Consider the following 12,566-nt stretch of genomic DNA (forward strand, 5'->3'; position numbering starts at 1 on the left):
GGCGGCCGGCTGCAGCAGCGGGTGCCCGGCGACCGCGGCGCCGTCACCGTCCGGCCGCTGGAGCCCGGCCTGACGTACAACCTCAGCGTCTACGCCGTGCTCGGCGACGTCCTCAGCGCCCCCGCCACCGCCAGGGCGACCACCAGTAAGTACCGGCGGCGGCGGGGGGACGGCGGCCGGGCCCCGCGGGCGCCCGGGGGGCTCACGGCGCTGCCCCCTCGCAGAGCTCGCCACGCCGCGGGGGCTCGCGTTCAGGACCGTCACGGAGACCACCGCCGAGGTGCAGTGGGAGCCCTTCTCCTTCCCTTTCGACGGCTGGGAGATCAGCTTCACCCCCAAGGTAAGGCCGGCGGCGCGGCCACGTCCTTCCTCCCGCTCCTCCTCCCCCTCCTCCTCCTCCTCACCCCTTCTTCCCGCACATCGAGAAGACGTTGCCGTCAAATACCGCGTGTTTTCTCCRCACTGGTAACAGAATCCGTACATCAAGTATTTCCCCCGTATACATAATTTCCACAGCGTTTAGCCCTAAGTGCAGCTTCCAGCTGTATACGGAGCCTCTTCACAAGAGCGCTCAATCCCCGGCAGTAAAAGAACCGCTGACTAAGGGCTCCGCTGGGCCCTTCTCAGGCGCGCAGCGTCCTCGCTGCAGCAAAGGGCAGCTCTGAGAACGGCAGAACCTGGCCCGAAAGTTTCGAAAGCTCTTAACTGTAAAAGTGCAATCAGGAGGACTACCAAACGAGAGCTTGAAATAGCTCGTTCCCTGCTTCGCTTTCCAAGAAAAAAAAGGGGGGGCTGGAATGATCGCAGTGTAATTTTAGACCCACACAGAAAATTTCCTCCAAAGTCGAAGCTCCCGCGTGGCCGTTGTGAACCCAGAGGAAATTTTCATTCGCTGTCAGGATAAAATACTAAACAACGAGCCCAGCTAATGGAAAGGTCCCCGGTGCTTTCGGCTTAGCCACGTCAAAATTTTTCCCCGGTACTCACAAATTAATCTTTACCGGGTGCCCCCGGCGCGGGTCGGTGGTTAAATCGGCGTTTCGGCCCAGCGCGGTGGTGGAAGCAGGCTCCCGCCCCGGGCCGCTCCCTCGTTACGGCCGATCTCGCCCCTCGGGCGGCCGCGCGGACCCCGCCGGCGGGGCCCCGAGGGCCTGGTCCCCCGCAAGAAAAGCAAAATAACCGTGCGGACATTTTCTCCCCGCCCTTCTGGCTTCCTAACGGCTTTCCTTGCTGTGGCGGTGAACGTTTCAGCCCATCTCAAATCAATCTTTTTCGGGACAAATCTGAGATTTAAAAGATGGGAAAAGGTCCTCTTAAAACTCTCAAAACCAACCCAAGCATTTCAGCGCTTAAGCAGGGAAACAAAGTGCCAAAGGACAGCTGCTCCAGGGCTGCAGGATTTCAGGCGGTGCAAAGGGACGTAGCTCGGGGGGCGTTTAAGTCTGGGGGCATCCGTCGGCGAAGCGCCTGCGCCTACATTGCAAGACCCGGTTGCGCTCGGACGCCCACGCACCCGCGGCTGAAGGCCTCCTGTATCCCACCGCCTTTCCTCCTAAAACAAGGCAGAGGGTGCTGGCTTTCTACCTCCCTGGAAGCAAAGCTCGCTCCAGCCAGAGCTGAGCTGCCTCTTTTCGTTGCCGCACCCCCAAATAAAAGCAAAAGCTAGTCCAAGAGCGGGGAAGACCAGGTGCGTGCTCTCGCATTACTCTCGCGGCTCCCGTCTAAGCAAAAGCACAAGCGCTCCACCCTCCCGAAAACGGGGCGAGAGGCCGGCTACGTCGGCGAGCGCGTGTTTGCTCACAGGCCGAGAAAGGAAAAGGGAGAGCGAAGAGAAAACCAGCACGAGAAGCTTGGCGGTAGTGAGAGCGGCTCCGTGCGGCGGGGTGCAAAGATGGAGCAGTGAAAGGCTTAGGAGGGAAAATTAGCGAAGGTAAAATGGCAATTGAGGGGTGAAATGGAAGATTTCCTGTTTAGAGAGAACAGAGAAGAATACGAATTGAAAGCTATGTGCAAAGATTTGTTTAGTATATTATTAGTGAAGACAGCAGAGAGAAAAGATCCATTGTCCAAACATTGGCAGGAAAGGTGACATTTGCAATTGCTTAAAGACTTATGTTTTTCAGAGCAAAAAACATGAAGTATAATGAATTTAATAAAGATACTTAAAAAGCAGTGTATGTCAAAATAAAGACCTTACAGTTTCATACCARTGTACAAACCACAGGAGGCTCCTGGCACCAGAATAGCAGCTGCAGAGGCAAAGGGAGACTAGCCCAGGCTCCGATTTTATTACCTTGTCTCTTCTGGAGGCAACCAGCTGCCAACATAATGCACAGGCGGCAAAATACCGCATGGCAGGGTGGAGAGATGGGGGATGGGGAGGGTTCTTCAGACCAAAAACCTGGGTGCTCGGCACTTGGTGGGTGCCAGATTTCTGCAAGCCTGTGAACCGAGGCGGGAAGTGCCGGGTGCTGGGGTCAGGGTGGAGGAGCCTGTTCCTCCTCCGATGGGGAGCAGGCGGGGTGCTCCCGAGCCCCGCCGGGTCCCCGCCTGTGCATGCCAGCAGTGCCCCCAAAAGCTCTCCCGCTCTTGCGCCTCCATTAGGTGCTGCTAATCGCCGAYGCTCGTTTGTCCCCCCGCAGAACAACGAAGGCGGCGTGATCGCGCAGCTCCCCAGCAGCGTCACCACCTTCAACCAGACGGGCCTGAAGCCGGGTGAGGAGTACACGGTCACCGTGGTGGCCCTCAAGGAGCAAGCCAGGAGCCCCCCCGCGTCCGACAGCGTCTCCACCTGTGAGTGACCCCYGGCCCCCACGGGCCCAGCTCCCCARAATAAGAGCCTGGTTRCGTCCCCCTCTCATCTGGCATTCYTCCAGCAGGGGTAAAACTAGGGAAACTCGCCTTAAGCAGAGATATTTTTTTTAATCATCCTTGAAAAGACACTGGTTTGGGGTTCTGTGGTGGCTTGAAATGGGTGGTCTGATCGCCTCCCGAAGCGCCCTCTCCACCAGCGGTAACGGGCAATACTACATTTACTGGACCAAGGCAAATAGCCCCTGAGCTGCGTCCTCTGCCCCACGCCACGGTCAGGCGAGCCAGCAGCACTCCACCCAAGCACACAATAATCGCAGAAATCGCAGCCCTCCTGCATCGAACTCGGCTCCAAGCCCAAAACCCTCTAACAAGACGGGCTGGGGCCACAAAACCTGCCAGCACCTGGCGGTCAGAGCACCAAATGCAGAAAGGTGGTTTCCTTTAGTCAAACAGCCTGAATTTTGGGGGCTTAGCTGAATAGCCCAAATGCCAGAGATGCCTCGYGGCAACAGCTTTCTCGTGTAGCATTTTGTCACGCTGCCTCTCAAATTACCGCTGGCATAGAAGAAACGGTGGTGCGGTTAATGGGGTTGTGAGTGAAGGCACTGGTCAGCTATTATTATGCATCCAGATAAATTCTTTTTCTCCCATAATCTCGCCTGAGGTGCATTTCAGGCTGGACGCCCCCAAGAAGCATCTCTGTAAAGGTGCTGCCTACTCAAATAACAGAGAGATTAAAATTCCCACCTGTTTTTGTGCCACTAAATGCCCTCTACTCTCACCAATTCTGTCAAATTAGGCAGTGGGGCACAGAGCCAGAAACAGCATCACCTCCCCTCCTAACCAATTTGTTTGGCTGGTTACTTGTCCACCCCAYTGACTAGATGAAATTCAGCAAGTGCAAGAGGACTGGGTCCTTTCCTCACTGGAGGGAATCCGGTGATGGGCACAGCGCATAGCCACCACGCAGAAGAGGCTCTCCATGCCAAATCTGCTGCAATCTGACTTGGCAGCCGGGCAGCCGTCTACCTCCATCCAAGCTGTTGCAAACGGAAACGGCATTTAAATAGCTCCTGGAAGGTTATAACGAGGTGCTGTTCTCTTCAGGCTGCTAATTTGAGGCTCACCAGAGGCAGGGGCCGTCTCCGAGCCCGCGGAGAGCCTAACAGAGCGAAGGGGAGGGTTTAGCCACCAGCAGCAGCCCTTGGCAGCTCGCTGCGGATTTTAGCTTCCTTGACACAGTCCTGTCCTACTGCTTTGCCTCTATGCTCAGCTCCGCGTGGCTTAACAGAGACATCTCCTGGTCAAGCAAAATCTTCCTTTCCCTTTCCCGAAAAGAAAAGGAAAAGGAGAAGGCTAATACGTCGAGCTCAATGATTTACCTTTGTAAAGAAGTGCCGCTAGCCAGGCAGGACCCTAGCTCTTCGCTCCAGAAGGCATCCAGCACTATCCTCTCTGCCGCAGGTTTGGCCCCAGCATTCTTGTTTGCTCTCAGCACTCTGTGCTGGGAGATGGGATCCAGCAGGGAAGGAGCAGTTTCATGCCACGCAGCTTGCCAGCAGCTCGTTAGTAGCCCTTTGTGCTCTCCAGCACTACCTCAATGATGGGGAATTGGAGATTCAAGAGGTATCTGGCCCTGGCTGTGTTGGACACCTGGCTCCTACCCCATTGCTTTGCACCCCAAACACGCTGCTTTCCAGTACTCCTCACTTTTCCACTGCAGTTTCTTTCCCAGACCCCCAGYTGCCCCAATTTCCCCACACTTATTTCCTAAACCTGTCTCTTACCTATCCAGGCACTTCACCCCCGGGATCTTCCCATCCTGAGATAGAGCACATACTTATTACAAAATGACATTTTTAATATATAAAATAAATGAGCTGTACCTGCATTCAGAATAACCTGAATTACAAGACCAGTGTGTTTTTTCCTCACCTTGTCATCATATAAGCTGTCACAAGTGCAAGAAATCACCATACAATGAAAATGTGGAAAATAGACCACAAATGCCTGGACAGAAAGTAAGTAAGTCATGAAACTGGCTGCCCAGTAGGTTTTGCATGTTAATGAACGGAGTACATGAGCAACGGCCAAGCATTTGCCCCCTTTCGGTTATTGAAACAGTTAAGACTTTGAGATGCTGTTGGACTCAAAGCATCACTCGATCAACTTTGAGCCCACTTTTTTCAGAGGCTTAGCTTTTGGTGATGCAGAGCAGGAAAGACTCCATTTCTCTAAAAAAGAAAACTSAAATGTTGAAATGTCTCATGGGAGTTTGAGGCCAAGGAGAAAGAAGTAAAGGCAGCAAGAGAAGGAGCAGCGCTCAGGAGATGCCCAGCACAAGCACTTTAGCTAAAAATCCCTTTTTTTGAAGAGGCTTGGTCGACACCTACTGTCGTTCCCAGATCATTCTAAAGAGTCACAAAAGCAACTGCCATTTTCTCCTGTCTTCTCCATGCTAATATTTCAAAAGCTGTCAGGATATTAAGAGCTGGCTAGCTCACCGAGATATCTCGCAGCTCAGCTACAAACTAGGAATTGGCACCAGAGCAGGAACATTTCTAGAGATGTTCCTCCTCACTTCTTGATCGTTTGGATCAGTTCTCGGCCTCAGAGTATTTAACACATTGTCAGTGCCTTTCAAAAGACAGAAAATCATTGCTGATAAATTTTGCCAATGATAGAAAGGCTAGGGAAAGAGTAAGTCAGCTATAAGGGAATCATCAATAAAGAACAATTTGAATGGCTTGAAGAGCTGGGCATGCGAAAACTATGTGTATTTTAACACACCCCAAACTGTGAGCATTCGTCTAGGAACACAGACCGTGGACCACAGTCAGATGTAAAGATGTTGTCCTGGGAGGTGCTGCCTGAAAAAGCCAGAGAGGACTTGCTGCCAATGAACAGCTCCAGACAAGGACACAAGCTGTATTATAGCTGTAGCAGGAATTGACRGGAAAGGTCTGGTATCCACAGTTCAAGAGAGATGTAGATAAAGCGGAGAGGGCTCAGAGCAGAGCTGTGAGGTTGGGTTAAAGGACTGGGAAGCCCACCACGAGCCAACCCCCTGGGCAACTTGGCAAGGCCCAGCTGGCCAGCCCTACAACATTGGGCTGCTGCTGCCCTCCCCATGCCTCCTTTTCTGACCACCGCCCGTGTCTCTCCCCTCCAGTAATTGATGGTCCAACCCAGATCCTGGTGCGGGACGTCTCCGACACCGTGGCCTTCGTGGAGTGGACGCCGCCGCGCGCCAAGGTGGACGCCATCCTGCTGAAGTACGGGCTGGTGAACGGGGAGGGAGGGAAGACCACCTTCCGCCTGCAGCCCCCGCTGAGCCAGTACTCCCTGCAGGCCCTGCGCCCGGGCTCCCGCTACGAGGTGGCCGTGAGCGGCCTGCGAGGCACCAACGAGAGCGACGCCGCCCTCACCCACTTCACCACAGGTAGCCGGCCGCGGACCGATTCACCGGTTTTCAAACCCAGAGTCTCACTACCCTTCGTCGCCCTGGAAAGGGAGTGGGGCCGGCTCGCTTGGAGCCTGCCTAAACCAAGGTGCGGGGAAGGCGGTGCAGCTCTTCCCTGCTGCCACCCAGCTTTGCCCTTGAGCAAACATCCCCAGCCTCCACGAGACCCTGTCTTGTGATAGCCCTTGAAATAGGTCCGCCGCACGGTGACTCACTGCGTGAGCTCTGCTTCTGCCCAGCTCCAGGGTAAATACTGCTCTGGCTAAGGATTTTTCCTGTCTAGCAGACCTGTGCAAAAGCCGCCTGTACATTTTTGCCTGCAGTATAGCAGCAATTATCAACATTGAAAAGGTTCAGCTCCAGCCAGTGCCTTCCTATCTGCAAGCATTTGTTTTTCTGTTCTACTAGCAAATTGTTTGTGAGGATTAAAAACTCATCCCGACTCTGCAGAGCATAAACACTGCAGCACGAGTCAGAGTCTCCGCGGGTGTAAGTCGGACTGCACCTCTAGCGATGAGTGGAGCCGAGCCAGCGCTGCCCCGCGGGGCTCGCCGCTGCGCGAGCGCACCTCGGCGAGGCGGAGACGCGCGCTGCTGCAAACTGCAGATGGGTTGGCCTTTAACGAGGGCGTGCGTTTGCATAGCTGGATCCAAATCAAGGTTGCGCCAGACTGAGAGGTGTTCAAATCTGCCTGTGCTTTAGCAAGCTCCCCCCCCCAAAAAAAAAACCAAAAGAGCTGAAGTTTCATCTGCTGTAACAGAAGGAGATAGTAGCACAAGGAGAACATCAAAGTTAAGATTCAGGTCCAAATTAAGGTGTCTCAGATCCCATTACAAAGCAAATCAATAAAGTGAACGAGAGATGCAGCTCACTCTAAAGCAGAAAGCTGCTTGCTTGGCAGCTGAAGTGTCCTCTGTCCATCAGCCACCGCTTACTAAGCTCCTGTTCAGCTACCTAAACCTAAACCTCTAGTGCCACAGTCCYTGCTACATCCTCTGCCCCATGGAGATCTCTCACATTGCCCCGGGGCATCTCAGACAACTCCAGATGCCAGCGTTTAGGTGACTGGCTCAAATACGCGAGCTGAGGTGTCAGTCTGAGGGCGAGTCCTGGCTCAGCCACCTCCCAGCGCAGCATCCAGCTGCCTGCGGGCTCCCACGGGGACGAGGTCCTGGCCAGCAGCACGTGGAGCTCCCACCAGCTTCAGTGAACACTGAGGCCCTCAACTAGGCCGGAGCCTGTGGCCAAACTTTAAAAACCAGAAGCCGTGCCCTTAATAACGCCTGTAGATGACCATGCAATTTTCARTGCACCAAAACTGTGGGAAATGTAGTACTTGGAGAGAAGTCAGGGACCTTCTTTAGGGCCGAAAGGCTTGATTTTAAAAAGATGGTCGCTCCTGTACTTGCTCAGCTGCCGGAGCCAAGGCAGATGCATCACCTGAGAAACCTGCGGTCGAGCACCTGAAAGCAACACAGTTAAAAATGTGGTTATCTTATTTTATATCTTATATGAATACTCTAACTGGTCAGTAAAACTTTAATTAATGTTAAGCCTGCAGATAGCTACCAGGTTTAATTTACCATGCTATAAAGGAGGAAGTAGAGAGCATATTTCAGTGCTATTTTATGGTATATAAATTACCTGCCATGTACATTACTAGTGGATACTAGGCTTCCATTACAATAACTGTAGTGTGTGAGTTGTGTGTGTACATATATATCTCTATACAGATATATATTTATAACGTGAATTTCACTGCAAYTGATTTGCTGAGTTGGCCTTCCTTGCTTTATTTCTAAAAGACAACATAAAAAATTCCCCCATAAAAATCGGATCCAGAGAAGAACAGTAATTACCCCTGCCTCCTAGCATTCAGCAGCAGCCAGATCCTGTCTTGCAGTGATGCCTGCACAGATCTGCAGCTCGCAGGAGAGATGCGTTGTGCAAGTCCACGTAGATTTGGTACACACAGCCTTAGCAGTGCTGATAAACACGGCGCAGCGTCAGCCTGAACAACCTTGGAACGCGAAGGAGCCCGTAAAGAAGCTCAAGGTCTTCCAAGCTACCCCATCAAAATTCACAGGAGCTCCGTTCAGCGCTTGGCTGCTGCAGAGCCCCCTTTCCCCYTCTTTTGCATGGTGCCTCAGTTTCCCTCGCTGCAAAATAGGAAGAAATAATACTTTTCTTCTGTAAATAATTCATCATTAGCTCCAGGAACAACCCACTGAGGAATGCTGTGACTGCACCGGTGTCACATCCACCCTGATGAAACCCTTGGCAGCTCCTCGCCACGGGAGCCAGGCTCGGCCGCGGCCGCGCTGAGCCGGTGCCTCTGTCCCTTGTGTCGCACAGAGATCGATGCCCCCAAGAACCTGCGCGTGGGCGCCCGGACGGCGGCCAGCCTCGAGCTCACCTGGGACAACAGCGAGGCCGAGGTGCACAGCTACCGCGTGGTCTACAGCACCCTGGCCGGGGAGCAGTACCACGAAGTGCTGGTGCCCCGCGACAGCGGCCCAGCAACCAGGGCCACCCTCACAGGTAGGCTCCCTCCTCCTGCAGAGGTCAGGTTTGGGTGGTAGGAACCCCGTGCAGCATCTCCAGCAGGTCCCATCTGAGCGCCTGGGACGTCCCAGCTAGAGCTGCTGGAGAACAAAGGGAGAAATAGCAGAAGGAAGGTGTTTTAGGTTGATCTGCAAACAGTATTATTTCCCTCTCTCTTCCCCTCCTCCCCCCCCCCCCCCAAAAAAAAAGTAGCATTTCTGTGGTCCAGGCGGATTTGGGCTGGAAGTACACTGCTGTTGCTCATCCCAGAGCACTGTCTACATAAGCACGGAAGAAATCTGAAAGTCGCTTTAATGGGAAAGAGCCCCAAACCCAGGTATCCCATATCGCGCCGTTAGGAAGCCAGGATCCTCAAGTTCGTTACCCTTTTCCAAATGAGGCACAAAGCCCTTTGGATCGGGGGAATCCTGTTTTTCAGCGCGTGCCCCGTTATTGGCGACGTTTAGGCGCTGCAGAGGCTGGAATTACACGCCGTGCTCCAGACGCTTCCCCGCCACTGCCAATCTCAGGCGGTGTTAAGCAAAATCCCCCTGGACCGTGTTAACAACATGTTCATAGATAGTGCTGTCCTTTAGTGCTCTCTGTAATGACTCTATTCCCCTCGGTATTTAGCTGCTCTTCCATTACATGCCTCAGCTCCAGAGACACGGAGGCTTAATCGGTAGCTGTAACTGATTTTTATATAGTGCTTGTTTTCCATCATCATCATCATCATCATCTAAGTGCATTGCTTCTCGCTCCCAGGGTGCTGTATAATAAACAAACAAACAAAAAATTCTTATTACGGCAGAGAAATACCACCCTGCTAAAAGAGAAATCCCTTAAATTTGACTTGAAGGCCTCCCTTTTTCCGCCGCTGGCCCTAGCAGCTGTTTAGCGGCTCCGCGGCAGCCCGCCAGCACGGAGGTGGAGAGCAGCACAACGCCTCCTCTGAGCCTGGGGAACCCGCAGCCCGTTGCACCCCGGGCCTGGGACGAAGGCAAGCCCGGGAAGGGGGGCRGGGAGGAGAGCGGCAGCAGGCGCAGGGCAGCGCGGTCGGGGCGCCGCCGGCCCGGGGAGGTGGCGCTGAGCTCCGAGGGGGCGCTGGGCGGCTCTCCAAAGATGCAAATCTCTCCTCGCTTCGCAGAGATGCAAAAGCAGGGCTGGAGTTTTGCAAGCCAAACGACAGCAGCCGCCCTCGGTCAGACCCTTGCCCGGGGTCTTCCCCACGCCGCCTTCGTCCCTCCCAGCCCACGCAAAACCCCACTGAGAAATGCCCCTGCTTCCACGCTGGGGCACCTCTCCTGGGAGGCGTCCTCACGGGCGGCTGGCRCAGAGCGCCTCGGAGGGGCTCCCCGCACCCGCGGGGTAAAAGCCAGCGCCAGCTCCTTTTGCTGGCTCCGTTTGCCGTCTCTGCCTCGCCTYGTCCTTCCAGCGCCAGCCAGCGAGAGAAAGTCTCGTGCGATGAGGCACGTGTGTTTTGGGTGCAAGGCGGGAGGAGGAGACCGTTGCGGGGTGAGGCTCCCGTGCTGGGCTACGGCAGGGCCGTCTCGGTGGAAACGAGCTTTGCTCTGCCGGTGGGTTTTTATAGCTTTTTCTAACCCGATGGGAGAGATCAATAATGCGCAGGCAGGAGAGAAATAAAGCCATCAGGAGCCAAACAGAAGTGACAGACAAACCCAGGAGATACTCCGCTAAGATAAAATAATGATCAGCAATAGGTGCTCAGGAAATTAGCTAGATTAGCTAGATTTCCGTCTCCCTTGAGGCGGGAATTGCAGAATATGTCAACCACAAAGAACATGTTTGATTCAGCTCCCAGAAAGACCGTGCCTTTATTAATTAATGTGCATTTCATTTACTCTGCATAACTTATTTTATTCAAGAAACCAACCCTGTGACAGTATTTGATGTTGAATTGCTTTGGAAACAAATTCAGTTACTTGGTCATTCCTATCTCAGCYTGCTTTCACTCACACACACAATTTCTGTCTCAATGCAGGCAATTACAGCATATCTCAGCAACAAATTTTAAAAATTGCTTTTTTTTTCCTTAGTTAGAATAATCCAATTTCCCTGGTCAAAGGTGTACGTGGGGCGTATAAAACATGGACATTTTTTTTTTTTTTTTGCTCAAACCAAGACACAACCCACACAGAGACTTGCCAACTACTAGGAACACACCTCACCTCTTCTACTGGCAGCTTCGCTACCTTAGCAGGTCTCAGCAGTGGTTACAATGCGCAGCTGCAAACTCAACCCCAAAGGCAATCAGAGCAGAGGGATACTGAAATGTTATGGCCTCATGGCCAAGGTGACAGAGGTGATCACCCATCCCACCAAAGCCTTCTCCAAAACCCCTTCCCACCTCAGTGACAGGGCTGGTTTCTGGTAGCCAGCATTTAGGTCCCTTGGGCACTGAAACTTCCTTTCAAGCCATCTCTGAAAGCATTGCCTGATGCTCTTCAGAGCGTCTCTTCCACTGTTTAGAGATGATTAGCTKGAGCTATCACAACATGCTTGCTGACGAAGGGGGAGCGGGGAGGCCGAGGAGCTCACAGCCCAGCAGCGGCCCAGCTGCACACTGCTCTCACTGCTTTCTCTGTGTCTCCCTTGCACCTGCTGGTAGATCTGGTGCCAGGGACCGAGTATGGCATTGGAATATCAGCYGTCATGGACAACCAGCGGAGTGTGCCAGCCACCATGAACGCCAGGACAGGTGAGTTTTCTGCATTATGGCAAATCATGGGCCAAYATCACACAGAGCAAATGCTTCCCCCTCACCCAAAGCATGCTGAATCTTGCTTTCGAAGTATCGCTCCCTCATGGCAAGGCGTTGCTGTCCTCRCCACCCTCCCCACAGGGGATCGGACATCCACTCAGTATGGCTTGCACTTGGGTATATGCATCCGCACCACCTAGCTCCCGCCAGAGCCTCCTCAAACCCTGCAACCCAAACCTTACGTGCCTCCTCCACAGAGCTCGACAGCCCCCGAGACCTCCTGGTGACAGCCTCCACAGAGACGTCCATCTCCCTGGCCTGGACCCAGGCCAAGGGACCCATTGACCACTACCGCATCACCTTTACTCCGGCCTCAGGGATGGCCTCCGAAGTGACAGTGCCCCAGGACAGGTCACAGCTCACCCTCTCAGACCTGGAGCCTGGAACAGAGTACACCATCTCGATCATCGCTGAGCGGGGACGCCAGCAGAGCCAGGAGTCCACTGTGGATGCATTCACAGGTACAGAAGGACAAACTGAGCCAGGGCCAAGCATGGCATAATCCACCATGCTGCCACTTCTGCCAGGGGGGGGTACATCCCTAGCAAAGGAACTGTCAGGATGGTGAGGGGAATGAGAGCGGTGATAAGGTGGCAGTTCATCCACACGAGAGCAAGTCCATGGCCYGGAGAAGTGGGCCAGCCTAGGTGCCCAGCAGGCTCCCATAGCCCTTTCCATCAGCATTCAACACATCTGTTTTGTTGTTGGCTCCCATAAGGAAGAGGCAGGGGAAGAGGGACTCACCAACCTGCACTGTCCTCCTCTGTGGTCAGGTAGCCTGCTTGCCCATAACAAGGAGAAACTAAGCACTGAGGGGCCTCACAAGCCTCTCAGCATGAAAAGCCCAGACAGCACCTCATTACCCACCACAGAGCACTGGGAAGAGAGCTGCTTTGTTGGCAGAGCTGAGAAAAGTCCCATTTTTCCCCTCTCTTGATCTCAACATTGTTTCGGATCAGTGAA

The 12,566-nt window shown here is 53.6% G+C and overlaps 1 protein-coding gene across 1 annotated transcript in view; it reads left to right on the forward strand.

Annotated features, from left to right (window-relative positions):
- The window catches only part of TNR (tenascin R), a 29,326-nt gene that overhangs the window by 2,417 nt on the left and 14,343 nt on the right, over window positions 1–12,566 (forward strand). Inside the window, exons 3-9 of the mRNA XM_085299693.1 lie at window positions 8–145; window positions 225–340; window positions 2,643–2,793; window positions 5,987–6,256; window positions 8,633–8,818; window positions 11,451–11,540; window positions 11,801–12,064. Coding sequence (XP_085155819.1) covers window positions 8–145; window positions 225–340; window positions 2,643–2,793; window positions 5,987–6,256; window positions 8,633–8,818; window positions 11,451–11,540; window positions 11,801–12,064 — 1,215 coding nt within the window. The remainder of the gene's footprint in view (window positions 1–7; window positions 146–224; window positions 341–2,642; window positions 2,794–5,986; window positions 6,257–8,632; window positions 8,819–11,450; window positions 11,541–11,800; window positions 12,065–12,566) is intronic.

Source organism: Rhea americana, unplaced genomic scaffold, assembly GCF_003343005.1.
Source record: "Rhea americana isolate MKP2758 unplaced genomic scaffold, rheAme1 scaffold_151, whole genome shotgun sequence".
In the NCBI taxonomy this organism is placed as follows: Eukaryota; Metazoa; Chordata; class Aves; order Rheiformes; family Rheidae; genus Rhea; species Rhea americana.